Raw genomic sequence first — 27,822 nt, 5'->3', positions numbered from 1 at the left:
AAAAAGGTATACTTATGTTTTATTTCTAGAACCAAGCAGGACTTGGCACAGGTAAGTAAAATATACATCAAATGCAAGACTTTACAAGAAGTGCAGTTGTGGTTGAATTTGCAATTGTTACAGGTTAGTATTGACATTCAAAACAATTGAAATTACACAGTAATTACTTTTGGAATACTTCTATATTACTTTTGGATTACATCAACTACTCAGGGTGGTATGCCTAGATAAAACACTGGGGATCTCGCAATACAAGGTAAGTAAGACTTTTTTAGGTTTGCAGTGGCGTAGGGTGCAGAACTGCGGAGCCGCCTGGGTCAGGGACCTGGTCCGGGAGTCTCTGTTGAGCAAATCGGCTGCTCACAGGAAACAGAGTCTGAAAGTTTAGCGCAGGGCAGGTCCTCCAGGCTCTAGGGGGCTGCTGGATACAACAGTTTCTTTGCTGTAGGCAGGTGAGAGTCGGGATAGGCCAGTGGGGTTGGGGCCAAAGCAGTAGGTGTCCTCTTCATCTTGGTCAGCACAGCTCATTGCCCTTCTTCTTTCCTCGCATCTGAGGAGGCAAGGTTCGGGGTTGCTCCCAAATACTACATTTAGGGGCGTTACAAGGGTGTGCAGGTCATGACCAATGGGTCCCTTTCTTGGGGGGGGGTGGGGACGGGGGGGGGAAACCCTCTCCTGCCACACTCCAGTGTGAAGGGGCCAAGAGCCTCTTCCTAATTGGCTGGGTCCATCATCTCCAAGAAAGAGGGGACTGAGATGTGTGTTTCACCTCGCCTCCCCCACCTGAGGGGTAGGGTTGGCAAAAGTGGGTGCGCTTCTCACCCTAGCTCGGTTTTCCTGCTGATTCGCCAGCACAAAGTGGGGGTCAAACCCGGTGGGAGCCAGTTGCTGGGGGCAGCAAAAGGCAGGGACAGCGTACAAAAGGGACAGGTCTTCAAGCTTCCCCTTTCGTGGACCCCAACCCATCCTGGGCGAGGCGGAATGACACCTCTGTCCAGGATGGGCTTTGTTTCTAGACTCAGAGAGCGGAGGCTCTCTACCCAGGGGTCCAGAAACCTGTCTGGTGGTGGCATATGGCGGGCAGCCATTCAGGGCTGGTTGCTTTTCAGGGGGCATCTCTGTGTGCATTTTACATTAAATCCCACACTGGCACCAGTGTGGGTTTAAAGTGCTGAGAAGTTTGCTACCAAACTTCCCAGGTTTTAGTAAAGCCATTATGGAGCTGTGGAGTTCATAATGACCAACTCCCAGACCATATACTCTTTATGGCTTTACTACACTTACAATGTCTAAGAATGGACTTAGACACTGTAGGAGTACAGGGCGCATGCCACTGTACTCTCACCTGGATCTAGTGCACCCTGCTAGAGGGGTGACTTACCTAGGCCCCAGGCAGTGGGCCGCAGGCATTGCACACAGGGATTCGTATCATGTCGACTCCTCACTTTTCTCTGCACCAAAACACGCAGCCTGCAATGGCAGTGTGTGGAGAGGTACAGGGCCTCTAAGGGTGGCACAATAGGGGCTGCAGCCCTTAGAGGCCTTCCCTGGTCACAGTGCCCTTGGTACTCATGGTACCTTTTACAAGGGGCTTACCTGTGGCCAGAGATGGGTCAATTGTGGGTACCGAAGTACAGCTTTGGGACAGAACACAGGCCCTGGGAAACAGATTGGCAGGGACCCAGGGCACACCACGTCAAAAGTGCATCATGTGTCAGGCAAAAAGTAGGGGGTAACCAGGCAAAAAGGAGAATTTCCCTACACAACCTGCCCCTCCCCTCAATGAAAGAGGATTAAACTAACCTTTCCCAAGCGAGCCTTCATTGTCGAAGTGGAAAAATCTGGAAAGGCCATCTGCATTGGCAGGGGCAGTCCCAGGTCTATGTTCCACTGTGAAGTCCAATCCCTGTAGGGAGATGGACCACCTCAAAAGTGTTGATGTTCCCCTTTCATCTGCATTAGCGATCTGAAAGGTCTGTGGTCAGTTTGAACCAGGAAATGAGTACCAAACAGGTATGGTCTCAGATTCATCAGGGCCCAAACCACAGCAAATGCCTCCCTCTCAATGGCACTTTATCACGGCTCCCTGGGGAGTAGCCTTCTGCTTATGATAGCAACAGGTTAGTCTTGTCCATCATCATTGGACTGGGGTAGGACCGCTCCTATTCCTAGATCACAGGCATCAGTCTGCACAATGAACTGCTTGGAGTAAACTGGAGCAATCAGAATAGGTGCTGAGAACCTTGTGTCTTTTAGTGTGTCAAAATCCATTTGGCAGACAACTGTCCAGTTCACTTTCTTGGGCATCTTGTTGGAGGTGAGTTCGAGGAGGGGTGTCACAATGGATCCATACCCTTTCACAAACCTCCTATAGTACCCAGTCAGGCCCAGGATGGCCAGGTTTGTGTCTGGGTGGTTGGTGCTTCCCAATCCAAAATTGTCTGGATTTTGCTTTGTAGTGGTTATACTTGGCCTCCACCTACAAGGTGGTCCAAGTACACAACAGTTTCCTGCACTATGTCGCACTTGGATGCCTTGATAGGTAGGCCTGCAGATGGCAGGGCCTGTAAAACCTTTTCCATGTAGACTCGGTGATCCTGCCAGGCAGAGCTAAACACAGCAATAGCATCTAGATAAGCTGCATTAAAGCCTTCCAACCCAGAAATGACTTGATTCACCAACCTTTTTTTAGACCAAAGGCATCACAGTGATCTGGAAGTGCCCATCAGGTGTGGAGAATGCAGTCTTTTCTCTTGCTCCAGCGCCATGCCAATCTGCCAGTACCCTGCAGTTAAGTCAAAGGTACTTAAGTATTTTACAGCCCCTAACTTATCTATCAGTTCTTCAGCTCTGGGAAAGGAAGAGACTTCTGTCTTGGTGATAGCAGTGAGGCCTCTGCAGTCCACTCAAAACCTCATTTCTCTCTTTCACCCTGTGGATGAGGTATGGGGAATAGGACCACTGGGCTGGCCCAAGGACTCTCAGAAGACTCAATGAACCCCACCCAACTCCAGCATATTGCGGGCCTCAGCTTTGATGCTTTCCTTAATTTGATCGGACTGGCGATAGATTTTGGTTTTGACAGGCAAGCTATCTCCAGTGTCCACATCATGGGTACATCAGGGAGTCTGACCAGGGGTTAAGGATAAGAGTTGTGCATACTGCTGCAGAACCTGTCTGCAATCAGCCTGCTGTTGGGAAGAGAGGGTATCAGAATATACAACTCTATCTACTGACCCATCTTGGGGGCTGTACAAGAGGAGGTCAGTGAGAGGTTCACTCTCTGTCTCCTGATCCTCATCATTAACCATCAGCATGGTCACATTAGCCCTATCACAATAGAGTTTGAGTTGATTCACATGTATCATCCTTTTGGGGGACCTGCTAGTGCCCAGATCTAGCAAGTTGGTGACCTCACTCTTCTTTTGTAGGATAGAGTAAGGGCCACTCAATCTGTCCTGGAGAGCCCTTGTTGCCACTGGCTCCAAAACCCACAAATGTTGCCCTGGTTGAAATTCTACCAGTTCAGCTTTCTGGTCATACCAGCGCTTCTGGAGCTCCTGGCTGGCCTCAAGGTTCTTTGAAGCTTTCTGCGTATACTCTGCCATCCTGGAAAACCCACCATATCTTGTTTTGGTACATGATGGAGTTTCTCCCATCCTTCCCTAACACTGAGGGTGGTCCCCTTACAGGGTGGCCAAACAAAAGTTCAAAGGGTGATAACCCTACTCCCTTCTGAGGCACCTCTCTGTAGGCAAAAAGCAGGCAGGGCAACAGAACATCCCATCTCCTTTTAAGCTTTTCAGGCAGTCCCATTATCATGCCTTTAAGAATCTTGTTGAATCTTTCAACAAGACCAATTGTTTGTGGGTGGTAAGGTGTTGTGAGCTTGTAGATCACTCCACTCTCATCCCACAAGCGTTTTAAGTATGCAGACATAAAGTTGGAACCCCTGTCTAATACTACCTACTTAAAAAACCCAGCCTGGTGAAGACACCAGTGAGGATATTGGCTACCACAAGTGCTGTAATAGTCCTAAGGGGAATGGCTTCAGGTTACCTCATAGCATGATTCACTACTACTTGTATGAACCTGTTTCCTGAGACTGTAGGAGGTTCAAGTGGACCCACTATATTTACTCCTACCCTCTCAAATGGTACCCCAGCTACTGGTAGTAGCATTAAGGGGCCCTTTGGGTGTCCTCTGTCAATTAACTCAGGAGCTTACAAACTCCTTCACCTTTTGGGACATCTGGGGCCAATAAAAGTGGGTGACCAATCTTTCCCAAGTTTTGGTCTGGCCCAGGTGTCCAGCCAAGAGAATGTCATGGGCTAGAGTGAGTAGAGACTCCCTATACAACTGAGGCACTGCCTCTCTCCTAGTGGCATCAGGTTTGGGGTCTCTGGCCTCTGTGTACAGGAGTCCTTCCTCCCAACAAACCTTGTCGCAGCCACTGACATCTCCCTGCTCCTGCGCAGCAGCTTGCTGCCTCAACCCTTCAAGAGAGGGACATACTTGCTACCCAAGGCACAGCTGTTCCCTAGAGGGTCCCCCTGTGCCCAAGAGCTCCACCTCGTAAGGTTCAAGCTTCAAGGGCTCAGTTCACTCTGGGGCTGACATGTCCTCTCCCTGGGGAGAGCGGTCCTGCTCCTTGTGCTGAGTGAAAGCTGCGTCACCAGTCTTCCTACATTGCCTCTTAGGAAGTTGGGCCACCAATTCAAGCTCCAACTCTCCTTTTTCACCCTGTGCTAAGCACTGTGCTCTTCTTTTCACACACACTATCTCAGGAATTTGCAGTATGACTGCATGTGTCTTTCTTTCTACCTCAGCCCATGCTGAGGTCTCCACATCATTTCCAGGCAGACAGGAGGCTATGACTTTTGGAGAGACCACTACCTGTTTCAGGCCAGCAACACCCCGCGAGTTTAATGTCGCTAGAGCCAAGTGGTGACACTGTCAGCATTGGTAAGTGGATACGTTTTCCAGTTAGGTATTGCTCTGAGGAAACCACTGTATCTTTTACCATGGTGACACTGGCACCTTGTGATCGTGGGGTTATAGCGGGCCAGAATAACAAGCGTGGAGGCTGTATATAGTGGGCAATGTCGGTTTATTATAGAATGTACAGGTGACACTCTGGGGATAGGGGTGGAAACAAAAGATGAGGCTCCAACGGGTGGGCGTTCTGGTCTTCGCCGGATGATAGATCGGGATGCCGTATCTTCGGGGAGGTCTGCTCCTGGCGTAGTCCTCGGAGGTCGTAGGGAACAAAGAAATAATAAAGGAGCCGTTAGTCCTACCAGACTGTAAGGACCGAATACCGTTACCGACACCAGGGTGGGGTGAGGGAGTCGAAAGCAATAGTGAGGAAGGTAGGGAATTGGATACAGGCAGGAAAGGACGAGAGAATAAGTCAGAAGGGTGTTCGGTGAAGGGTTTCGTGAGAGGAATGAGGTCGAGGAAGGTCGTATCAGCAATTGTGTCCAACACGGGTAGTGAATCTCCAAGGGTGCTATACAATATCTTTACAGTGCTCAAACTAGACCCAGCGGTGACACTAAGTTATATAAAATGCACCTAATGTGCTTCAGAGGTTGTTCTCGGGATGTGTATACTCATAGGCTCCGCCGCAACTCTCCAGTGAGTTGCGGCCGCTACCCTGCCACCTCCTGCGGACTCCACCAGTCCTCGCTCCACACGTCTTCTTCTCGGATCACCGTCTCTGGTTCCGCTTCGGTCCGAGCCTCCTGCCACGAGTTCGCTTCTCTGACAAGGCTTCTCTCTCTGCCGCTGTCTTTTCCGGTATCGGGATCCTGGGTTAGGGCGAGACTTCCAGGGTCACTGCAATGTTCTTCCGGTACAACGTCGGTCGTGATTGGTTCCTGGAAGAAAGGACAGAAGAGTGGAGTCCTGGTTGTTAGGGACGCTCCCTGGTCAGCTTCCGAGGAAGGGTACCGTCCAGGTTGACGCTGCTTCAGAGAGGTAGGGGAGGACACTGTATCACACACCTGTATCCCTCAGGGCTTCTATCTCAGTCCCCATTCCCTAAGGGGTACTGCAGGTACTTCTTTAAATTAGGGGGCCAGACAGCCAAAGTGACTAACCCTCCCTCCATTTCAGAAACTAAAACAGCCTCAGTGTGAGCCCCGATTTGCTCTGGGCACACTGTTGATCCCACCTGGAGATAAGCCACATTATTAAAAACTGGAGGAGGACTAGGGGTATTCTTGTTGGAACAGGCAGGCTCTCCAGTTCGGTGTCCCCTCTTGTTACAGTGGAAACACCAGCCCTTTGCAGGATCAACATTTTCCCCTTGCACCCACCAGTGGGCTGGGAAGAGTTCTTGGGCCCAACCCCTGGGCACGATTTCGGGGCCTTTAGAAGACTCTTGTTTTTGTCTTTGGGGTTCTCACCCTCTTTCCCCTGGGGGAGGCTTTGTGACCCCTTCCTTTCACCCCTAGTGGTTGTCTTAATTACCCTTGTCTTGACCTAGTGGTCTCAATGCAAGGGTGGGTCTGCACACCTGCTTTGGTTGTGTGAAATTGATTTAAACCTTAATGAAAGGGTTGTGAAGGTATATAGCGCGTGCGTCCACGTTAAACGGGGTGAGTACCCTACTCCCTGAGAAGTAATAGAATGATCAAAAGAGTCCTTGGAACACAAGGAGTACGTGTCTCACTGCTTGTGGCTACTAATGCCTATTTGCTTATATCGAGATTTACTCAAATTTCTATGTGGAACTACCGTACAATAAACATAAAATTATACAGTCACATTAAATGTTTTATCTTTTTACTTGTACCATAACAATTATAAACAACAAGAGTTTCTTCGGACAGCTTCGAGCTCTGCGTATGAAAGGTCACTCCCTAAACAAATTTCCATAACAATAAAACATTAACTCAAAATCAAATCACAAATTGAAAGTTCAAAACAAATCCCAAAAACAACACCCAATGCATTTCGGGTTCACCCGGAACCCTTCATCAGGGGATATTCATGTAAAAAACATATGTGTTATTAACATTTTCAAAGTTCTGAATCTTCTGGATAGATTACATCCGAATCTACAACACAAAACAAAGTAAATTCAGCGTATAAATCATAGAATGAATATAATTGTTGCCAATTTACCAGTCGTGAACAAGCTCAGGACTTGCATGTGAAAAAAGAGGCTAAAATGAAAGACAATAAGGCCTCGTCCTTAAAAATGAGTTCCGTATGTATCATTTTTTAGCGCTCTCGTTGTATTGTAGGTGGTTTCATTGAGACTTCAGCTTCAGGTACCTTCATTGCCGCATGGCATTACACGTGTATTTTTATAGCATGGTTCCTTTTGGCACATTTCTCAGCAGTTTTCCGTAGAGACACGATAGAAGATCTACCCTCATGGGCTCTTTTGGGGCTATCTCTCACTCCTGTTATTTCCCCATCTCCCTTTTTTTTTTTTTTACTTTATTTTCGAGTTTTTTTTCAGTTACATTACAAAATGACAGCGCAATCAACACCCAGGGATCTCAGCAAATGATCTGGTTCTTTCTCAGTTGAACATGAGCAGATTTGTAAGTCGTCATACATGGTATTTACATATTGATATCATAATCAGTTCTTACAGGGTCCTTGAATCATATACGTGCTACAAATAGTATCACATTATGTACAATGTAGTGACTCGTTCTTTTCAAACATAAAAGATCTGAAGGCATCAGCACTAGCGGTCATCCCCATCCTTAATAATCAGCACGTTGATCAGGTGCTCTGCAGTGCAAATCATTGGCATCCCCATCCTCACCTTCCCCCTCCCTTCCCTTTTCGTCAGCGTGTCCCTGTTGTAATATGCAGTCTTGTAGTGGTCCCCATATGTCCTTAGGCCTCGAGGTCACTGGTTGTTTTTCAGCATATATTTCAACCTGTTCCTGACAATGTGTCACATCCTTGAACTTAGGTGCTCGTCCCCTTCCTCATCTGCATGCAATTTGCCGTTTAGCTAATAGTAAAGCGATATCCCTGAGTTTCCTGCTACCTGTTGATATATGTGCCGTGTAGCCTAGGAGCATAATGAGAGGGTTTTTCTCAAAGCCAACAGTCAGCATGTTCGTCAGTGCTTCGTGTATCTGCTCCCAGTATTGCCATATCAGTGGACACTCCCAGGCTAGGTGATAGAACCCAGCCCCTGGTTGCTTGCATCTTTCACACTGATCTGTGTCAGATAGCTTGAATCTATACTTCCTGGCTGGCGTGTAATAAACTCTGTGTAAGAATTTATAATGTATGATCTTAAATCGATTGCTGGAAGTGATACATCCCGTTATTTCACAACAATACTCCCATTGATCGTCTGTTATCTCTTGCCCCAGGTCTTCGCTCCAGTGTCGCCTAGCCGAACCCATCACCTCTGGGGTGTGAGTACGGAGACTACCATATATTCCACAGACAAGGTGTGTGCTGTCAGTACTATCCAACAGAACGTTCAGGGGCGGTACACCATCCGGCTCCCGTGGGTATTCAGAGAGGAGAGTTTTCATACCCTCCCGTAACCGTATGTAATAAAAGAGATCTAGGGGACTATGAACAGTACCTCCAAAGAATTGTTCTTTAGTCCGAAACTTTCCATTTATAAACAAGTCTCCCCATGTTGACCACCTAAGACGTTTGCACATTTGTTGGAAGCCAGTTTCTTGTATCACAGTCACTTTGGGGTGATATGTCAATGGCATAAGCGGCGCATATAGCAGGGGAATCCGTAGTTTGTGTACTATCCTTTGCCATGCCTCAATAGTGCAAGACACACTTGTTGGCGGTGTTTCGAGAACATTGGCGGGTCTGTGAACGATCCCGCTTAGTAGTAAAGGTTGTACAATCCAGTCTTCAGCTGCTAATTGCGGCATATATCGCGTAGGTTTGACCCAGTGATAGAGATAATGCGCTTGAGCGCTCAGATAATATGCCTCAAAATTAGGGATATCAAAGCCCCCTTTGCTATACGGCTGTGCCATAACCGCCCATTGGAGCCTTGGTTGCTTCCCTTCCCAGACCAGCCTGATCAGTTCAGATTTCATAGTTTTGAAGAAGAAGGCCCTGGGCTGGTATGGTATATTAAGGACAAAATACAGAAACTTAGGTAGCACAACCATTTTAATTAGCGAGACTCTCCCTGCCATAGATAAAGGTAGCGCATTCCAGCGGGTAATGGAGTCCTGAAGTTTCATCATAGCCGTGCCATAGTTCATCTGTAACGTCTCATCCTTGTCTCTTGAAACCCGGATTCCCAGGTATTTAATGTCGGAATGGCACCATTCAACAGGATAATCTAATGGAAATTCGGACACTACTGAGGTCAGAAGAAAAATCTGCGATTTGCTTCAATTCACAGTGATGCCTGACATTCTGCCAAAAACTAGGAATTCCCTCAATAAGGCGTTTAATCTGTGCTGCGGGATAGTGACATACAGCGTCACGTCATCCGCGTAGAGCGAGATCGAGACCTGGCGCTGGAGGCAATGGAATGCACTGTCCCTGTGTATTTGCCGTATTCTGCAGGCCAGCGGTTCTATTGCAATGGCGAATAGAAGGGGGGATAGTGGGCACCCCTGCCGGGTGCCTCTTGTTATAGACACCGCGGTTGAGAGGTGACCATTTACTAGTATCCTGGCCGTAGGTTTATTATATAATAGTAGCACCCACGCGAGAAATATAGGTGGGAAGCCCATCTTTTGCAACACAGTAAAAAGGTAACACCACTCTACGGATTCAAACGCCTTGGAGGCGTCCAAGAACACAGCAGGAAGCGGACATTCCGGTGCTACAGTTTGCGTGAGAGAAAACAGGGTACGGAGGTTATGGCTAGTCGCTCTGGTCGGGACAAACCCTGATTGATCCGGCAGTACTATTTGAGTCATCAGTAATGACAGTCTTGTAGCCAGTACTTTGGCCAATATCTTCGCGTCACAGTTTATTAGGGATAAGGGATGGTAGGAATCACACTCCGTGGGCTCTTTCCCTGGTTTTAGAAGAGAGGTGAGCATCACCTCTTGCATGGATTGTCGCAGTGTACCCACCTCCATTGAGTCTTCAAATACTTCGCGTAGTACCGGTGCCATAATGTCTATATAGCATTTGTAGAATTCCACCGGTATACCGTCTAGCCCCGGCGCCTTCCCATTTTTTAAGGACATAATCGCCTCTCTGATTTCGTCTAACTCCAGTGGAGCGCTCAGAAACTGCCTGTGCACTTCACTTAGCCAGCATAAAGCCACGTCTCCCAGGAAGCTATCAAAGTCTAAATTACCTGAGACCCGTGTAGTGTATAATCCTTGGTAATGCCCAGTAAGTACTTCCATTATGCGGGCATTGTCCCTACATATCTCCCCATTACTGTCAGAAAGTTCATGTATGGTATTGGTGTCTCGGGCATGTCGTATGATTTCAGATAAGGCTTTTCCTGGGCGTTCACCCTCCCCATATTTCCGAGCTACCCAGTATTTACTTCGGAATTTCAACTCCCGGTTCACTTCCTCCTCATATTCCGACAGCTTGGTTCGAAATTCTGTTTGCCCCTGTGCCTTATCTCCCTTCTGTATTCTTTTCTCTAGTTCTTTTAGGTCAACCTCTAATTTTTGTAGTGTGCGCTGGATATCCCGCAGTACTCCGAACCCTTTTGCTATGCACCACCCGCGTACCGTAACCTTAAAGGCCTCCCAGACTATTTCAACACTGTCGACAGTACCCTTATTGCGGGGGAAGAAGTCCTGTATATCTTCGCGTAGCTCCTCTCAAAAGGCTGCATCAAGCAAAACAGTGGGCTGTAATCGCCATGGTGGCCTAGGTCTATCAAAACCAGACACTGTCAGTGTGACTAGTACAGGACAGTGATCAGAGTAAGTGCGGGCAAGATGTCTCGCAGCCGTCACACCGGCCGCTAAGCCACGTGTCATGAAACAATAATCTAAACGTGCCCACGTTTCCATATAGGATGTGAAATGTGTGTCCTTCAGCTTCGTAGGATGTTTATGTCTCCAGCTGTCTACCAATGAGCCTTCCTCCACTATACCCTGCATGGCTTCCCTGGCTTTAGGATTATAGTGTGCCAGCCCATCCTCCCTATCCAGTGTAGGTGTTAATGCCACATTAACATCTCCTCCCTGGATGACGTGAGTGGAGCCAATTTCCAGAATCTTACCCCATAGCCTTGTAAAGAATTCGGGATCATCAACGTTGGGAGCATAACAATTCTCAATGGTAACCGTTCCGTCACCCAGTCTCCTCCATACTATGACATACCTCCCTGCTGCATCGGTCAGGTGACCAAGGGATGTGAATGGGACAGCTTGTTTAATTATTATTGCAACTCCCCTGGCGTAGGAGGAATAGGATGAAAAGAATCTGTTGGCAAAGGAAGGACTAGTCTGCTGGGGAATGTGCGTTTCCTGCAGTAATACCACTTGTGCTTTGTGCCGAACTAGGTAAGACAATACATTTCTACATTTACGAGTGTCATTTAGGCCCCTAATGTTCCAGGATATGACTACTAAAGAGTTATTAGGTGGTTCGCCAGTGACAGAAAGCGGCATTAATGTGCAGGCAGTACCCCCCATTCCATACATCATCACCTTCTGCCCACATATCAGCATCCTGTATAGTGTCCTCTTGTGCATCTGCGCTGTCTAAAACAAAGGTAACATTACCCTCCCTCACCCCCACCCAACCACAGTCCAACCCCCCACCCACTGAAGCAGCCCAATATTTCCCCATCTTCCTTAATTTTTTCACGTACGAGGCCTTATTGTCTTTCATTTTCGCCTCTTTTTTCACATGCAAGTCCTGAGCATGTTCACGACTGGTAAATTGGCAACAATTATATTCATTCTATGATCTATACACTGAAGTTACTTTGTTTTGTGTTGTAGATTTGGATGTGGAGAAGTGTGGCTCAGGGGTTAGAGGTGGCAGACCCGGAAGCTGAGATTGGCCCTGGACCAGGGTTCAATTCCCCGCCTCGGCGGGTCTTGGGCTAAAAAATTCCATGGACTCGATAATTCTCGCTCCGGTGCCTTCTCGACTCACGGGTTCACACTCTGCGACTCTGGGCAATAGCTTGCTTAATCTCCACAACGGCCCCTCGTGGCGGGATGCCTGGCTTTCACCTTGTGGATACCCTGCCGGGGTTATCTCACAGCGGAATACCAGGACGGGTTCCCTAAGCAAGCGCTTAGATACCGACCTCGGTCAGTGATTTGCGCTATATAAATACATGAACATTTACATTTACATGTTATCTATCCAGAAGATTCAGAACTTTGAAAATGTTAATAACACATATGTTTTTTACATGAATATCCCCTGATGAAGGGTTCAGGATGGGTGTATTTTTTGGAATTTGTTTTGAACTTTCAATTTGTGATTTGATTTTGAGTTAATGTTTTATTGTCATGGAAATTTGTTTAGGGAGTGACCTTTCATACGCAGAGCTCGAAGCTCTCCGAAGAAACTCTTGTTGTTTATAATTGTTATGGTACAAGTAAAAAGATAAAACATTTAATGTGACTGTATAATTTTATGTTAATTGTACGGTAGTTCCACATAGCATTTTGAGTAAATCTCGATATAAGCAAATATGCATTAGTAGCCACAAGCAGTGCGACACGTAGTCCTTGGGTTTCATGGACCCTTTTGATCATTGACCTAGTGGTCTGCAATCGTTCCCAATTCTTGGGGAGAAATTGAACCTAGGTCTACCAGATACTGATGCTACTTTTCATTGATGAAGTTACTTAAAATGTGCTCCTTAATAAACAAATTATAAAGTCCCGCATAATTCTGCACTTTACTTCCAGTCAACTAGCCAACTACTGTCTATAAACTCCACCCAGGACAGACTCTGGGCTTTCTGAGCCCTCCTGAATGTAATTCGGCACTCCTCAGTAGTGTGTCGAAATCCATCAATAGGCGCATCCTTCATGAGTTCATAGGACCCAACTTCGGCCCCGGTGAGGGGCTAAAGTCTGCCTCTGTTCTTACCTGAGAACAGATCCCAAAGGAGTGCCGTTGGGAGACTTCTTTACTCAGTGAGACTTCTTCACTTTTCTAGCGTTACAACCCCTCTCAAAGGCTGTTAACCACTTGGTGGTGCCATCACCATTCTCAAATTTAAGGACAATCCCTTTGTGGATTTTGGGATCATAGGATCCTTCTCTCTCTTGGGTTTTAGTATTGCTGGGACCTAGGTCCATATCTGCTCTCTCTTTTTCTAGAGGTAGGAGCTGTGTCTCTAGTTCTAGCTACCTGGTCAGACTTGCTAAAAGGTTGTCCTTGTAAGTGAAGTTGTCTCCACTGTCTTGTGAAGCTGGAAATTCTAGTCCCTCTTCTCCATGGCTTGGAGGTGGGGAGCTCAAAGTTCCCTCCCTCCCTAAGTAGTTGAGGTGGAGGAATAAAGACCGTATCCCCCTCACTACCTTCCCCATCTCCCTGAGAGTCTTTCTTCTCAGGAGAGGGGTGGTCCTTTTCACACTCTGCCTGACACTCGAGGAGTTCTTTTCTGGTAGGGTTGAACCCTGTTCTTATTTGTCTAGCTTTACAGAAAAGCCTTTGCTCCCCAACCCTTAGGTTGGAGTAAATGGTAAGGTTGATCTCCTCAGCCACATTCCCTGTGATGCTCATGTTTCTAAAGTGGGGCTTTTCAGAAGAACTACACTAACAGTACTTAGTACTTCCCCTCTAACGTCAGTGATTTTTACCTTTTCTAAAAAGGCTACAGGGTCTTAACACAAGGCCCTAACAAGATGTTTTATAAATTTGGAGAAAAATAGTCAATTCAAAATAAGAGTTGAAATAAAGACAATTTTTGGGTTTTTGTCATGTGATCAGTGGTTGAAGGAGTTAGCCCAATAAATGCAAGGCTTTACATCCCACTGCTGGATCTGTATATACTTAACCAAAGTACGGTACAGTGTGCACAGAGTCCGGGAATCCCCAGAGGTATAGTAGAGGCTAAATTAGGTAAGTACTAACAGCTCTCCTTCTGGTAGTGTGGGTGAGCAGCTAGGCTAATCCAGAGAGTGTGTTAAGCATTTATCGTATTCACTCCTACAAGACTATAGCACACACTCAGAGACTGAATCCGACCAATTAGGTTAACTATTTAAAAAGTGTACGTGTATGCGGGTGACCCTGCAGAGAGGGCCAAGTCCAACAATGAACAACAGGTGGATGGAGGGGGCAAAGCCATCCTCATTCTCCTAGATCTCTTGGCAGCTTTGACACAGTGAATCACACGGTGTTAGTTAAGCAGCTGAGGGCGGTGGGGATTGGGGAATTGGCGCTGTCCCTTCTTTCTTCATTTCTGGCTTCTAGGCAGCAGAGTATACATTGGGAGAATGTGCAATCCGAATCATTCTGCATACCGTGTGGAGTGCCGCAGGGTTCCACACTGTCATCCACACTGTTCAATGTATATGTCGCTTCACTTGCTGCACTGAGTATGGTTTTTCGCTGGTTTCTCATGCAGACGATTCACAGATTGTCATCTCTGTATCCAAACAGTCTGAGGCCACTGCTGTCAATTTACATGCTTGTCTGACTTATATCATGAGATGGATGAGTCATAACTATCTCAAGATCAATACTGATAAGATCGAGGTGATGGAGTTTGGCAATGGGCATCTTTATTGAACTCAACTTGGTGGCCGACAGAGGCATGTCAATGTCCTGTTCCGTCTAACAAATTTAAGGACCTTGGGGTTATTTTTGATGACCAGCTTAACTTTGCAGGCCAGATTAGTAGTGTAACTTCTTCCTGTTTCTTCGTATTGAAGCTTCTTAGGAAGATATTTCCTTTTATACCTCAAGATCTGAAGAAATCAGTAGTAGTTGCCCTCATCCTCTTGTGGCTACATTATTGCAATGCCTTCTTTGTAGGCATCGATAAAGCCCAGAGGTTAAAATTACAATTGATACAAAACGCTGCTGCTCGGCTATTGTTAAACATCCCTAGAGGGCATTCCACTTCTGCTGCTATTAGGTCATTGCATTGGCTCCTGATCCAGCAAAGGACAGACTTCAAAGCCCTGTGCTTGGTCCTTAAGGCACTACTAGGCGGAGGGGCTGCCGATTTTCGGAATTTCTTCTCCTGGTATATCCCCACCAGAAACCTTAGATCCACAAACGCAAGTTTCATTTGTATTTCTAAAATTCGTAAAACCAGATGGGGAGGCAGGAGTCTGTCACACTTTGCAGCCAAACTGTGGAATCAGCTGCCTATCTCCATGAGATTACTGTCTAATAGGCTTCTCTTCAGGAGGGCACTAAAAATATGGCTGTTTCCCCCTCTTTAAAAATAAGTTATAGCCGCTAAGATCCCCCAGTCTCACTTCTTAGCACCAAGACGCCTTGGCATTCGAGCGCTCTACAAAACTATATCCTATCCTAACAACTAACATTCAGTTTAAGATTTTGAGGATGGGACCCCTTCTTTCTACACAAAACTATGCTAGATTGTTTGAACCAGTGGGAGCCAAGCTATGCTAATGTAATGCCCTTCACATTTGCACCTCAAACGCGAATATCAGGAAACATCAGATTCTTCAAAACACAGCAGCAAGGATGTCCCCAGAAGTATTCACATTACTCGAATTCTCTAAAACATGTATTGGCTTCCTGTGCAAAACAGGATGAAATTCAAAGCAACAGCCTGTTGGCTCAAATTAAAGCCCGGTATGGCTTAGCATGGCGTTAAAATACCTGAGTAACAGTTTAAAATGTAATAAAGAAAGAACCTTGCAATCAAATGGCAATATGTTCTTGAAAAATTTGAAAATACAAAGAAACGGAAAAGGGGTTAAGGGATTTTCCAACAAGGACTTGAACTTCTAAGCTGAAAACCTGAGAACTTCATTTACTTTCTTTCAGGGAGGACTTGAAGACTCATCTATTTTAAAAGAGGTCCCTTTAAGATGCAAAATGCTTGCATGAAGATGTTTAATTCGGATATTGAACCCTGCTGTTGACAATTATTGGCCCAATAGCGCTAATTAAAATGACAATCCTGTCTGCTTTTATTTTCATTTTCTGGCCATCTCTGGTAGTATTCATTCCTTTTTTCACAAATTAGAGAAGGCTTTGGCCTTTTTATTTGAAGCTAAAAAAAGAGTCTGTGAACAAAGTTAAAAATCTTACAAATGAATAAAGAAAGGGGCAGACTAGTCCTTCCAGATTTTCGCTTATATTGTATACATTCCTTTATATCATAGTTGCGTGGTCTCACTAGGAACTCTTATTTTGATAATTCTTTACGAACAATTATGCTTAGAAAATATGACGTACGTGACCTATCTTGGGGAATTAAAACTCCTAATGTACCACAAAAAATGAGATATAAGTCTCTCAGTCATAACTGGATCTTGAGACAGAAAATCTTCACTAAATAAGAAATCCCTTCTATTCACGCAGAAACGCCCATGCACTTCTATAGTTATTTATAGACAAGCTTTCATAGAAGGGACAGTTCTGGTCTGATCTAGCAATAATGAAAATTGAGGACTTCTTTGATGGACCCTAGATTAAAAACCTTTCCCCCGCAAATCTTGTCTATATCCAGTACTAGTATTTTTCCACATCTAAATAAATGTTATTCTATATGATTTATAAAATGAAGACATTTGTTCTAGTAATTTAGTGAAAAAGAATGTTTTCAGGGAAATATCAACTATCCCTTAGCTTTTAGCATAAAGAATAATGCCCAAAATACAATGCTATATCCAGTGACATAAGGGTAAAATAGGAGCGACACACTTGGGTATGACTAGACAAATAGCAGTGGGTAAGCAATTTTAGACTTGGTTCTTCAAGGTTGAGGGGTGAATTTCCATCATATGACTTTCTTCAATGAATGGATGCTATACCACATGCTGTGCAACATAAATCAAACTAAAGTAGCCAATGAATGTCCATAATGTCATCTAGAAGGGGACTGAATACATATGTTTTTATCTTGCAGTACTTTAAGAACGTTTTGAAACAATATATTTAAAGATGTCCACATAAATATTCAGAAGGCTATTCCAGCATACCCGATAACAGCTCTTTTGGGCTTGGTTGATGCATCTATTCTTGAAGATGAAAATGTAAAATATTTAATTTTTATAGCAGTCATTGATAACAACTTATTGGAAGTCTTCAGTCAGTCCAATGTATGATCAATGGGCAATTAAACATGGGGAGATTCAGTAAGCGTGAATTCTGGTACAATCGAGGATGAATAGTATTGCTGCAAATGCCAAAAAATGGAGAAGCTGACTGAGACACATTAGAAATGCTAAGCCTTTTGTGATTAGATCAGGACGATAAAAGCTTCTAAAGTATAGCTGTATGTGAAAACATATTTGTTAGACCTGACTGTCTTAGGGTGTTCTTTCCTCAGAGTTTTTGCCTGCGTGCCTTCAAATTTGCTGGATTTCTGCTTCTGATGACCTTAGGATTATGTGCATTTCATCACTGCTAACCAGGGCTAAAGTGCTTGTGCTCACTCCCCTAAACATGGTTTGATCGGCATACCCCGAACTGTTATATTTAATTCACCTACAAGCCCCTAGTAGAATCTCTAGTAGAGTGCCCTACATGTGCCCAGGGCTTGTAAAATAAATGTTAATAGTGGGCCTGCGGCACGGATTGTGCCATTCACTTAAGTAGCCCTTTAAACATGTTTCAGGTCTGTCATTGCAGAGCTTATGATTTAGTAAAAATGGGGACCCCTACATACAACAATTGGACTTGCTAGATGTAGGGAAAACAACCTAGGGGGGGATTGAGGAGAGAGGACGTTTCTACCGTTCAAGACATGCCGGCATTCTATGAGAAATATTAACCCATCCTTGCCATTGAGGGATTTATATATCAGGTTACGCCTCTTGTGCGTCACATTTTTGTGAATCATAACCTTCAAGCCACCGCATTAAAAAACATATAGAACTGGTGAGAATAATTATGTCCTCAAAAGAAGAAAAAAAATATTATTATAACAATAAGAATCCCTCTTTTTACAAGTTCGGGACCCTTCTCAGGTACATTTAAGGAACCCAGTGAAACACTTTTACTATGGACTAGAGCACCTTGGAGGCCTAATCAAGATCTATTCTATCTACCTTATTCCTTCACGTCTCCCTCAAAAGGGCCCAGTCATTTCCTTGATTGAACCTCTAGAAATTTCAAAAAGCAGACTCTCCTATAACTCTATGAATATACGAAGAAATAGAGAAAGCTGAAACGGTTTCCTGACGAAGGCAACTGGCGAAACGCACGTAGTCTTCTTCTGCCACAGACCCTCCTTTCTGTCCATGAACCATCTCGACCCTGTTTCAAATATATGATAAAGTGTTGTACTATCTATTAAACTGTATTGTTTTGTATGACCGATTGAACAATATGTACATGTTTCAATTGTTAAAATCTGTTTGATGCATTGAAGATTTTAGTAAATAAGTAATACTTTTGCTACTTTATATTTTTTTTAAAAAGATAAGATATCATGAAAATAAAAAAAATGTTGACAATATTTATGCACAATGTTTTGTGATTGATCATATGTTGTCCTGTTAAGTCATTGGTTGTTGAACATTGCAGACTAGCACTTTGCGTTTTTCCCCCTATTGCAGAGCGTGTGTGCCGTTTTAAACTGTCATGTCAACCTGGAAGGTTAAAACTTCTTGCCAGGCCCGAGGCCCAAACCTCCCATCTTTTATACACATAAGTAATTCTCAGGATAGGCCCTGGACAGCCCGGAGGGCAGGGTGCAATGTATTTAAAGAGCAGGACATGTACCTTTACGTTTACATGCCCTGGTAGTGAAGCACTAACAGGTCAAACAGTCAGGTCCTGAGTGCCCTTTGGAATTCCGTAAGTGAGATGCTGGTCCAGAGTTGAGTGGGGAGGCTGTTCCATGTCTTTGCTGTAGAACACAGTCTTCCTGATGGTCGGTGGAAGTTCAGGTGATAGTTAATGTAGGTGGGTCCTTGGTTGTGTAGAACTTTGTGTGTGTGGGTCAGCAGCTGGAATTGGCATTCAGTGGAGTTCCCTGAGGTGAAGTGTGATGTAGGTTCGACTGGGAAGGTTGAGAGCGAGTCTGGCTGCAGTGTTCTGTGTGGTCGAAAGTCTCTGTAGGAGGTTTGCGCCAATTCCTACAAAGAGAGCATTATCGAAGTCCAGTCGACTGATGAGAAGGGCCTGTGTCACGGTGCGTCTAGAGTGAAGGGGTAGCCCCTTAAAGACAAATAGCCAGACTTTGGTGTGTTTCTAGGCGGTGGGAAATGAAGCGGTGCTGATGAAGGTGTTGAGCAGTGTGGTGAGTTCCTGGCTAATCTTTTGGTTTCTGAGATTGGTGTGGGAATGGGTCTGTAGGAGCTTCACAGTGGATGGATTTCATAGTAAAGGTGGTGTTCTGGGCGAAGAGGAGGTTCAAGGTGGTTGGTCCGAGGTTCGCATTGATTGCGCTGGTAGCGTGTCTGTTGAAGTCCGTAGGTGTGGGATGAGGTTTGAAGTTTCTGTATATGTTTGCAATCTTGTCATGGAAGAAGTCGACAAGGTTGTTGCGCGGCTCCTGTGAGGGTGTGATGTTATTTTCGCTGGCAGAATACCTTAACGGCAGAGAAAAGTTCCTTGGTGTTGTTGGTGCTGATTTCAATGCGTGAAGCTAGGGCTGTTATATTTTGTAATGTACCCCAATAAAAGGCCTGGTTAGTCACCTAACCCTTCACCTACATTTGCCTGCCATTGTACTACATAACGGTTATTGGTATAGACCTTTTACCTAGTTACGTAATGCATAAATGTCATGTGGTTTTCCAAGAAAACTAGCCACATTTATTATGCATGAGGATTCTCGAATCACAGCAGGATTACCATCTACTGCATAATAACTATGTATAAGGGTCATCCCTTTCGTCATCTTCGGCTGACATAACAAAGCATGGTAGAACCCCCTGAGGGTACCTTTTGGGTATATATACACACCATATCTTTGCTGGGGCAGGCAGAGGAGAAAGACTTCAATGCTGACAAACTGACGCGAGACGCTGAGGTTCCTGCACGCAGACACTCCAGCTTGCAGTGATCTGACATCCACCACGGAGTGTCCATCTCAAGACCAAGACAGGGTTCCACAGTCTCTCACTTCAGGTAATGGGGTTAGTTTCAGCCTAGGGGGATTCTTGGCTCTACGCCTACATACATGCTAGTACACGTAGGTACATTTAGCTAGGTTTGCATCAGAGGAGTAAGCATTATCACCGATATGTATATATATGTGATCAAGAGCACTTTGATGCTTGAAACGCGTCATCCGTGAAAGGTTAAAAGAATAAATATTGCCTTGCCCGAAGCCGTGGGGTCCGTCCCTTCATTTCGCCGCTCTGGTGGAGGTTTTAAAGATTGGTGATATATATATATATACCGGCCTGTATTCATTATTTTAGCACCTGTTTCTGTTTTATGGTTGTTTAAGCACACCGATTTTACACTAGAATGACGCTGGTTCAATAAATACTTATTTGAAAAACGTCCCCACCGTTTATTCTGTGTATCTTTCTCTGAGGCAAAGTGAGCATGAGTGACTGAACGAAAAGTACTGTACTGTTTCCACAATCCCGGATGCGACAGAGTTGTCATGTTCGATAGTTGCCAAGATGTATTCCCTCCTGGGTAAAAGGAGTTTATAGTGGCACTGGTATACAGGCGAAAATACCCAGTGGGGGTGTCTGGAATCAGTCTGGACACCCATCCCACAGTCTATGTTGTCCAAACATGCAGATCCTATATAGGTTTATAGGAACTACAGGACAGGGATGTCTTTGTTGCCCTCAGCAAGTGATAGTAGAGTTTGAGGGAGGTCTTCAATGATGCCCTGTCGGAGGTTTGACTTCTGGTGTGCCTTCGTCTCTGTAGCGGTTTGCTGCCTTGTTTCGCTGTTCTGAGTTTTTGGGTGTACAAGCCTTTTGGCCTTTTTGGTGGATTTTCTCTATTTTTTGCTCTTGATGGGGACGATGCTATGGGTACAATTCCTGAGCCAGGCTTTGCCGTTCTTAACTCCTTATTCGAGTTTGGTGGCAGTGGTTGGAGGTGTTGAGGACTTCCCTCTAGCTGGTCTCTGAAATTTTGTTCCACCTACGATGGGGGGCGCTGGACATCTTCGGGGTGGGAGTACGGGGGCTGGAGATGCTGAAGTGCAAGATTGAATGATCAGTCCATGGGGGTTCTATGACGTGGCTGTATTTGGCGCAGTTGCTGGAGGTGAAGATGGGGTTCAGCGTGTGTCCAGCGGTGTGCGTAGGGTCGTGGGCGATCTGGGTTAATCCAAGGCTGCTAATACTGCCAATGTGGAAATTTAGGTCATCAAGCAAGATGTAGTCCCTGGAGTCAAAGGTTAGGGGTGTAATGAAGTCTCTGATGGTGTAGCAGGAGCTGGATTGTGAGCACAGAGGTCAGTTCGCAAGGGATTCTCTGATGGTTGTCTTGTCATCACTGTTCAGCTTGAAGTTGAGATGTTCCAAGGGAATTGAGTTGTCGATGGTGCACTGAATGGCTTCTTTGTGGATGATAGCTGCTCCTCCTCCCGGCTTGCTGGTGCGGTCCTGGTGAGTGATTTTATATATGTAAGGTTGATCCAGGTTCGGTGAGGAAAACAATGTTGGGTGCGAGGGTAGAGATAAGGTCTTATAATTCATTGGAATGCTTGCACATGGAAAGCGTGTTGAGGAATAGTGTTGCTTCTGGCGTGGTGTGATGAGAGGTCAGCATGGTGCTTTGCAGCGTGACAGTAGTCATGCTGGTGCGGGAAAAGGAGCATCTGGAGCAGGAGAATTGTCATACTGTGAAGTGCAGTGTGACATGGCAGCAGCGTTCACTAGGTCGTCTGGTGTTCAGGGCATGAAGAGCGATGGTGTCTTATCTGCGGGTAGGCAAAGGACCAGGCATCCTGGTGCTGACACAGTCCAGGCGCAGACTGGCTTGCCTTTGGCAGCCTCCATAAAGTAGGAACTGTGTGGAGGGAGGGGCACTTGGAGGCAATGGTTGGGGCTTGGCAGGAGGCAGGAAGACAGTGCAGTGATCAGGAGAGGGGTTTGCGGGAGGGTGGAAACCGGGAGGCGGGAAAACCGGGTGGAAAGAAGAGCAAGTGAGAATGAATCCAAGATTTAAAAGGAAGGATTGAGCAAAAAAAGAATAGGCGCCCTGAGCAAAAGTCCATAATTTAATATGAAGGACTGAGCGAAAATGCATAAGAGCAGTGAGCAACAGTCCAAGATGTGAGAGCAAGGACTGAACAAAAAAGAATAAGAGCAGCAAGAAAGAAAGCGAGGTGAGACCAGAAGCAAGAGTTTAGGCAGCAGCGGCGAGGGCTGGCAATGCAGCTGGCACAGAGGAGAGCTGGGTCTGGGACCTGCTCAATGGGGTTGCTCTGCGGCCTCCGTTAAGTAGATCCTGGCAGGAGAACGGGGCGCAGGAGGCAGTGGGTGGGGGAAGCGGGAGAACGGTGCAGCGAGCCAGAGAGGGGTTTGGGGGAGATGGGGAAATGGGCGGAAAGGAGAGTAAGTGAGCAAAATTCCAAGACTTAAGAGCAAGGATTGAACAAAAAAAGAATTACAGCAGTGAGCCAGAAAGCAAGGTGAGACCATAAGCAAGAGTTTAGGCAACAGAAGCAGCAGTGAGTGCTGGCAGCACAGCTGGCACAGGGGAGAGCTGGATCTGGGAGCTATATCACTGGGATTATCTCATTACATTTTATCAGCGCAATTTCCAAATGGGAAGATTTACCTGGTCCATGTGTGGTGTCTCTGGAATTCTAATTTCAAACCCTAATTCATGGTGAAGTCGGATTTTAAATAACAATTCTGAAAATGCTACTTTTAGCAAGTTGGCATTTTCTTACCTCAGCTATTTGTTGCCTGCAGCCTTCCTCTGATCACATGACTGCGTGCAGTTGGCAGTGGACTTGATGTATTCCACCTAGACACCCACACACAATAGGAGCGTAGGTGTGCCGTAATGGGCCGCCTTGGCAGGATGGGAGGGAGGAGCTGATCATAGCGAGGGAGGAGCTGATCATAGCCTCATTTATACCTAAATCGGTTGTGTACTGCTCTCACACAAAGGGCTGCATATCCCCTGTAGTCAGTAAGGCCCCAGGGCAGGAAGGGAGGACTTCTGTGCACTTCAAAGGCATGTCTTTAAAGTATCCCCACTTCAAAGGCACCCCTTGATATACGTACTGGACCTCAGACACTACCAAGACAGTACACATCTGGACCTGTGGATACTCTGCCAGGAAGAAGGACTGCCACTCTGTTGGACTGCTGTTCTGGAAGGAACTGATGCCCTGCTATGCTGAGCTGCTGCCCTCCTTGCCTGGGTAAGAAGGACTACACCTGCACCTCTTGACCCCAGAACCAGTGACTCCAAAGGCTAGTTGGCTGGCCTCCTGATCTGAAGCCTCAGGGGCATAACAGGCTTCCAGCAATCTTGCATCTGCACCTGGATTCTGCCATCTGATTACTGTTTGAAGTGTTGCACTAATACTTTACACATTTCCTCTACGTCTAGCCGGACTGCTCTGTGCCAAGCTACCAGAGGGTGCGCACAGGTTAATTTGAGGTTTGCCTGCCTCTTACCGTGTCTAGGATTGTGGTTGCTGCTTGACCAGGGCTCATACCCCAGTCAACTAGTAACCCAATTCCTAACAGTATTTTTATTCTACTGGACTCTGGAATATGATTGATGAATTATGAATACGTATGGGTCTATGCATTTGCACTTTATTAGAATTGAAGACGTTCACAATTTAGATAAAATTGATTGATGCATTACAAATACATATAACTATATATGAAAACGCACTGTCACTTTACTGGGATTAGAGATATGACTAACTGTTTATAAACAACGTATGATTAAGGAATAATGCACCAACTATTGCACCTGATAATGTTCGTTTTATTACTATTATTTGTGATATGTGAAGGTACCTTTTTAATAAAAAAAATAGACTATAGAAATGATCTGAAGTATGGCTGACTGCATGCAAAAATGCTTTTCTGTTTAAAAGGAAGACCTTTGGGAACCTATCATCGAAACCACACTCCGATGCATTTTAGGGAAAAAGACAAATTGAAAAAGCACACACATAGTACTTTATTACTATAAGCATGCAATGGTCCAAACCATCCAGCGTCTCCTGTTCGTAGGATGCTCCACACAGCCCTTCCCTGCGACTAAAAAGGTCAATCTGATACACTCTATATGGTTAAAGCGACCAGGTACTTTCATATTGCGAAATGAAACACAAAGGATATGATGGTCAGGTATTGCAAATGGTCGATGGCAAGGCACATTTGACGCTGGGGCGTTAGAGCATAAACAACCCCACCTAACAGGAAAAAGAAGAGAAAGGAACAGCAAAAAACCCCAAAGAAGAATAGATCCAAAAATACAAATTATAAATACCACAGTCGACGTAGGACATTTACTGAATCTGAGAGAAGGTGGTCCTCATCTGCATTATTTGCTGGAAAATAAAGAAACTACCAAAGGCACTCCTGTACGCAGGGATTGTGGAATGCCCTGTATTGACATATGGATATGTAGGCGCCACTGGCATAAAAAGCTGTGTATTACAACAGCGACAGAAGCAGTTTCCTGTCCTTCCAGTAGGTGGCACCACATAGGCTCAGAACAGGAAACTGACACTAAGTGTAATTCTCTTATTTAGGTTCGGGATCATGGACCCAAGACATGGTGGCGCATTGTGGCTAAAAATATTAGGGTCTCCTCTCCTTCAGGACCCTCAGGATTGAAATGACAATTTTCCTCACAGCTTAAAAAAATACAAGATGTCTTAGTAATGTGAGTTTAAAACTTCCGAATTTAGGAGCTGGTTGAAACATACAAATATTGTAAATATCGCAAATGTTCTGTTGGTATGAAGAGGACAAACTCACCATTAAAGTGCAACACCTTTTACACACTGACACCTTCTGCACAAGGTGTAACATTCATTCTTACGAGCCGACTTTGGCATGATTATTAAGGGAACAGAAACAGGCTCCGAGCTCAGTGCGTAGCGGATGTAAACAATGTGATAAGCAGCAGAAACTATAGTCAGCACAATGACCAAGAGCAATAGTGACGGTGGGCAAGTGAGTGGTCCCACATTCTGCCTAAATCTTCCCGTTTCGTGTTTGCCTCTGAATATAACTGCACATTTCATTTTTCTAAATAAAACGCTAAAGCACGTGTGATGCTTACATGACAAAACTGAATGCCTCGGACACTGTTGCCCAACTTGTCCAAGCACGGAGACCAGCACATCAAGCCCATGACATTTGGAACAACAAGAAGAATCCCACCAGAAACTCCCGATTTTGCTGGAAGACCAACCTAAAAGAAATGTCACAATTAATAACATATATGCTCTCCGTTCGAATTCTTTAGCAACAGTTACGAATGGTAAATCAACATCAATTCATACATTTCTAAAACTACCCGCATTTTCAATTAGTTCATCTCTTATTTAAACTTCAAGGGGATGCAGGTAGCTGCCACACTCGCACTGCATTTCACAGAAAAGTGGATCTACCTTCGGTAAGTCTGTTCATGATCGCACCAAAGATACAACCTTATCCTGGAAATCTCTCCAAGTGTCAAACTGGATCCAGAACTTTTCAACAACATCCTTTATCAGTGCCAGGTGGAGCCAGAGGTGCTTTAAATACAGCTGGAGAAGTCATCACCAGAAGTAAGTTTTTTTTCTTCAATCATATTTCGAGGTGCCTCATGATACCTCCCTCAAACCCACATGATAACAGGCCACAGACTGCACCCGAGGCAGTATTTTGTACACCATCGGGTTCAGACATGTTTTGACAGCTCAGTTACCGCTAGGCAGAGAAAGAAACTTCAGTGACATTTAGCAGCAGACTCCTCGTCTTTGAAAACTTTCAAAGTAGGGACCATGCAGAAATCAGATCTCAGGATTAAACTACCAAAAGCTAGTGAAACATTCTACAAAGCTGTGTTTTCGACCTTGCTTCTATAATGCATAAATGCAGAGGTCGATTGGCACATGTTTAAACCTGGAACTCCTATAAAGAGCGTGGGAGTGGTCGTTCTAGAGTGGATCTAAATCTGATCTCAAATGTACTGATCTAAGAGACTTTCTTCGCAATTGATTCCTCCCATAAATAGCACTCAGCTACACCTTCAATGGCAAAGTATATGGCTGGAGTTCAGAGTTGGTGGGTGCTCTTGAACGAACAAAAATAGGTCAGATTCCACAGGTGCTTTACCCTGCACCATAAAAGCCATTGGTCCCTCAAGCCTGTCAGAACACATAGCCGACGCTCATAGAGGCAGATCAGAAGGCGCAGCTTTAACCAGAGCTGCGCATACAGCTTTTAAGTTTGTCGCAAACAACGGGTTACCGAGTCAGAGAAGCAGCAGCTCCAGAAGAAAGGCGGGGTTGGGGAGGGGATTTTGAGGATACCTCTCCATCCCACTGCCATAAATAGCACAACTATTAGACATATACTGTACATCAAACCTAATGATCAGGACGTTAAGAATACATGAATTTCTCTGTAACGTTCAGCAGACTGCACACGGTGTAGGTCAGAAAAATTAATGTACATGTCTTATGAGGAGGATCCCCACCACTTTAATGTTTTGCAAGTACACAATTCTGGCCCACCTATTCTCAGTCTCAAATACTGAAAACTCTGCTGAGTGCCACCTTTCCCGAGGATGTGTAGGAATGTCTTATGGCGTATACTGTGAGCCCAACGATCATTAAAAGATCTAAGCAGGCTAAAAATGCAGCTAAAAAGGGAAACCCATTAAGACACATAGAAGAAGAGGATGCAGCATGACTAAAGGACAACTAACTTACTTTTAGTAATGCTTGTAACCGCAGATTGCTGACCTTTTGAATTCCAGCCGGTGCCAGACTGGATCCAGAAACTTTACAGACATTGGTATAGATGCATCAAAGGAAAAACCGGTCGCAAACGGGCAGATTCTCAGAATCTACCCCTTTGCGACCAGTATTTTTGCATTTGGGATGCATCATTCGGAAGCTTGTTTCCGGTCCAGGGAAGACATGGCTTGGAAGTTCAGGCTGGACTGTTCCCATGAGGCACAGGGTCAGACTGATTTGCATATGGCCATGTCTGAACTGGGGTGACAGAGTGAGCTAAAGAACGGTGATGGATTAAACCCAGATCTTTTGACTGGGTGTGAGTGTTTGATTGATTCAGATGCTCCGCCCATCACCACCCCCTTTTGTACCATTAATGGTCCATCATGCACTGGCGGGTGAGTACGTCCACGCCATTCACGATCCATCATGCACTGGCGGGTGAGTTCGTCCACCATAGCGTTCAGCAGACCTGCCAGAAGCTGAACCACCAGGGACATGCCCTGATGTTCCAGCCATGTCCAGAGGCGAAGGGCCTCTTGACATAGGGTCAATGATCCCACCTTGCCCTGTTTGTTGAAGTACCACATGGGGGTGGTGTTGTCCGTGTACACCTGGACTACTCTTTTCTTGACAGAAGGAAGGAATGCTTTCAGTGCAAGACGAATCACCCGGAGCTCCAGAAGGTTTATGTGGAGCCCGGACTCTGCTGGAGACCAGAGGCCTCTGATCTCCGACTCTCCCCTGTGGCAACCCCATCCCAGAAGGGACGCATCTGTCACCACTGTGAAGTCTGGTTTGGGCAGGGAAAGGGATCTGCTGTTGACCCAATTTTGGTTTGTTAGCAACCACTGCAATTGGCGTGCGGTGCCCTC

General features: G+C 45.5%; 1 protein-coding gene across 2 annotated transcripts in view; it reads right to left on the bottom strand.

Annotated features, from left to right (window-relative positions):
* GLS (glutaminase) overlaps window positions 1-27,822 on the bottom strand; it is an 811,930-nt gene that overhangs the window by 279,667 nt on the left and 504,441 nt on the right. For both annotated transcript variants that reach the window (XM_086955380.1, XM_086955381.1), the window contains exon 13: window positions 25,282-25,413. In XM_086955380.1, the coding sequence (XP_086811506.1) occupies window positions 25,282-25,413 (132 nt within the window). The remainder of the gene's footprint in view (window positions 1-25,281; window positions 25,414-27,822) is intronic.

Source organism: Lissotriton vulgaris, chromosome 2_1, assembly GCF_964263255.1.
Source record: "Lissotriton vulgaris chromosome 2_1, aLisVul1.2, whole genome shotgun sequence".
Classification (NCBI taxonomy): domain Eukaryota; kingdom Metazoa; phylum Chordata; class Amphibia; order Caudata; family Salamandridae; genus Lissotriton; species Lissotriton vulgaris.
The sequence above is the reverse complement of the archived record's forward strand: the minus strand, read 5'-3'. Positions and strand labels throughout refer to the sequence as shown.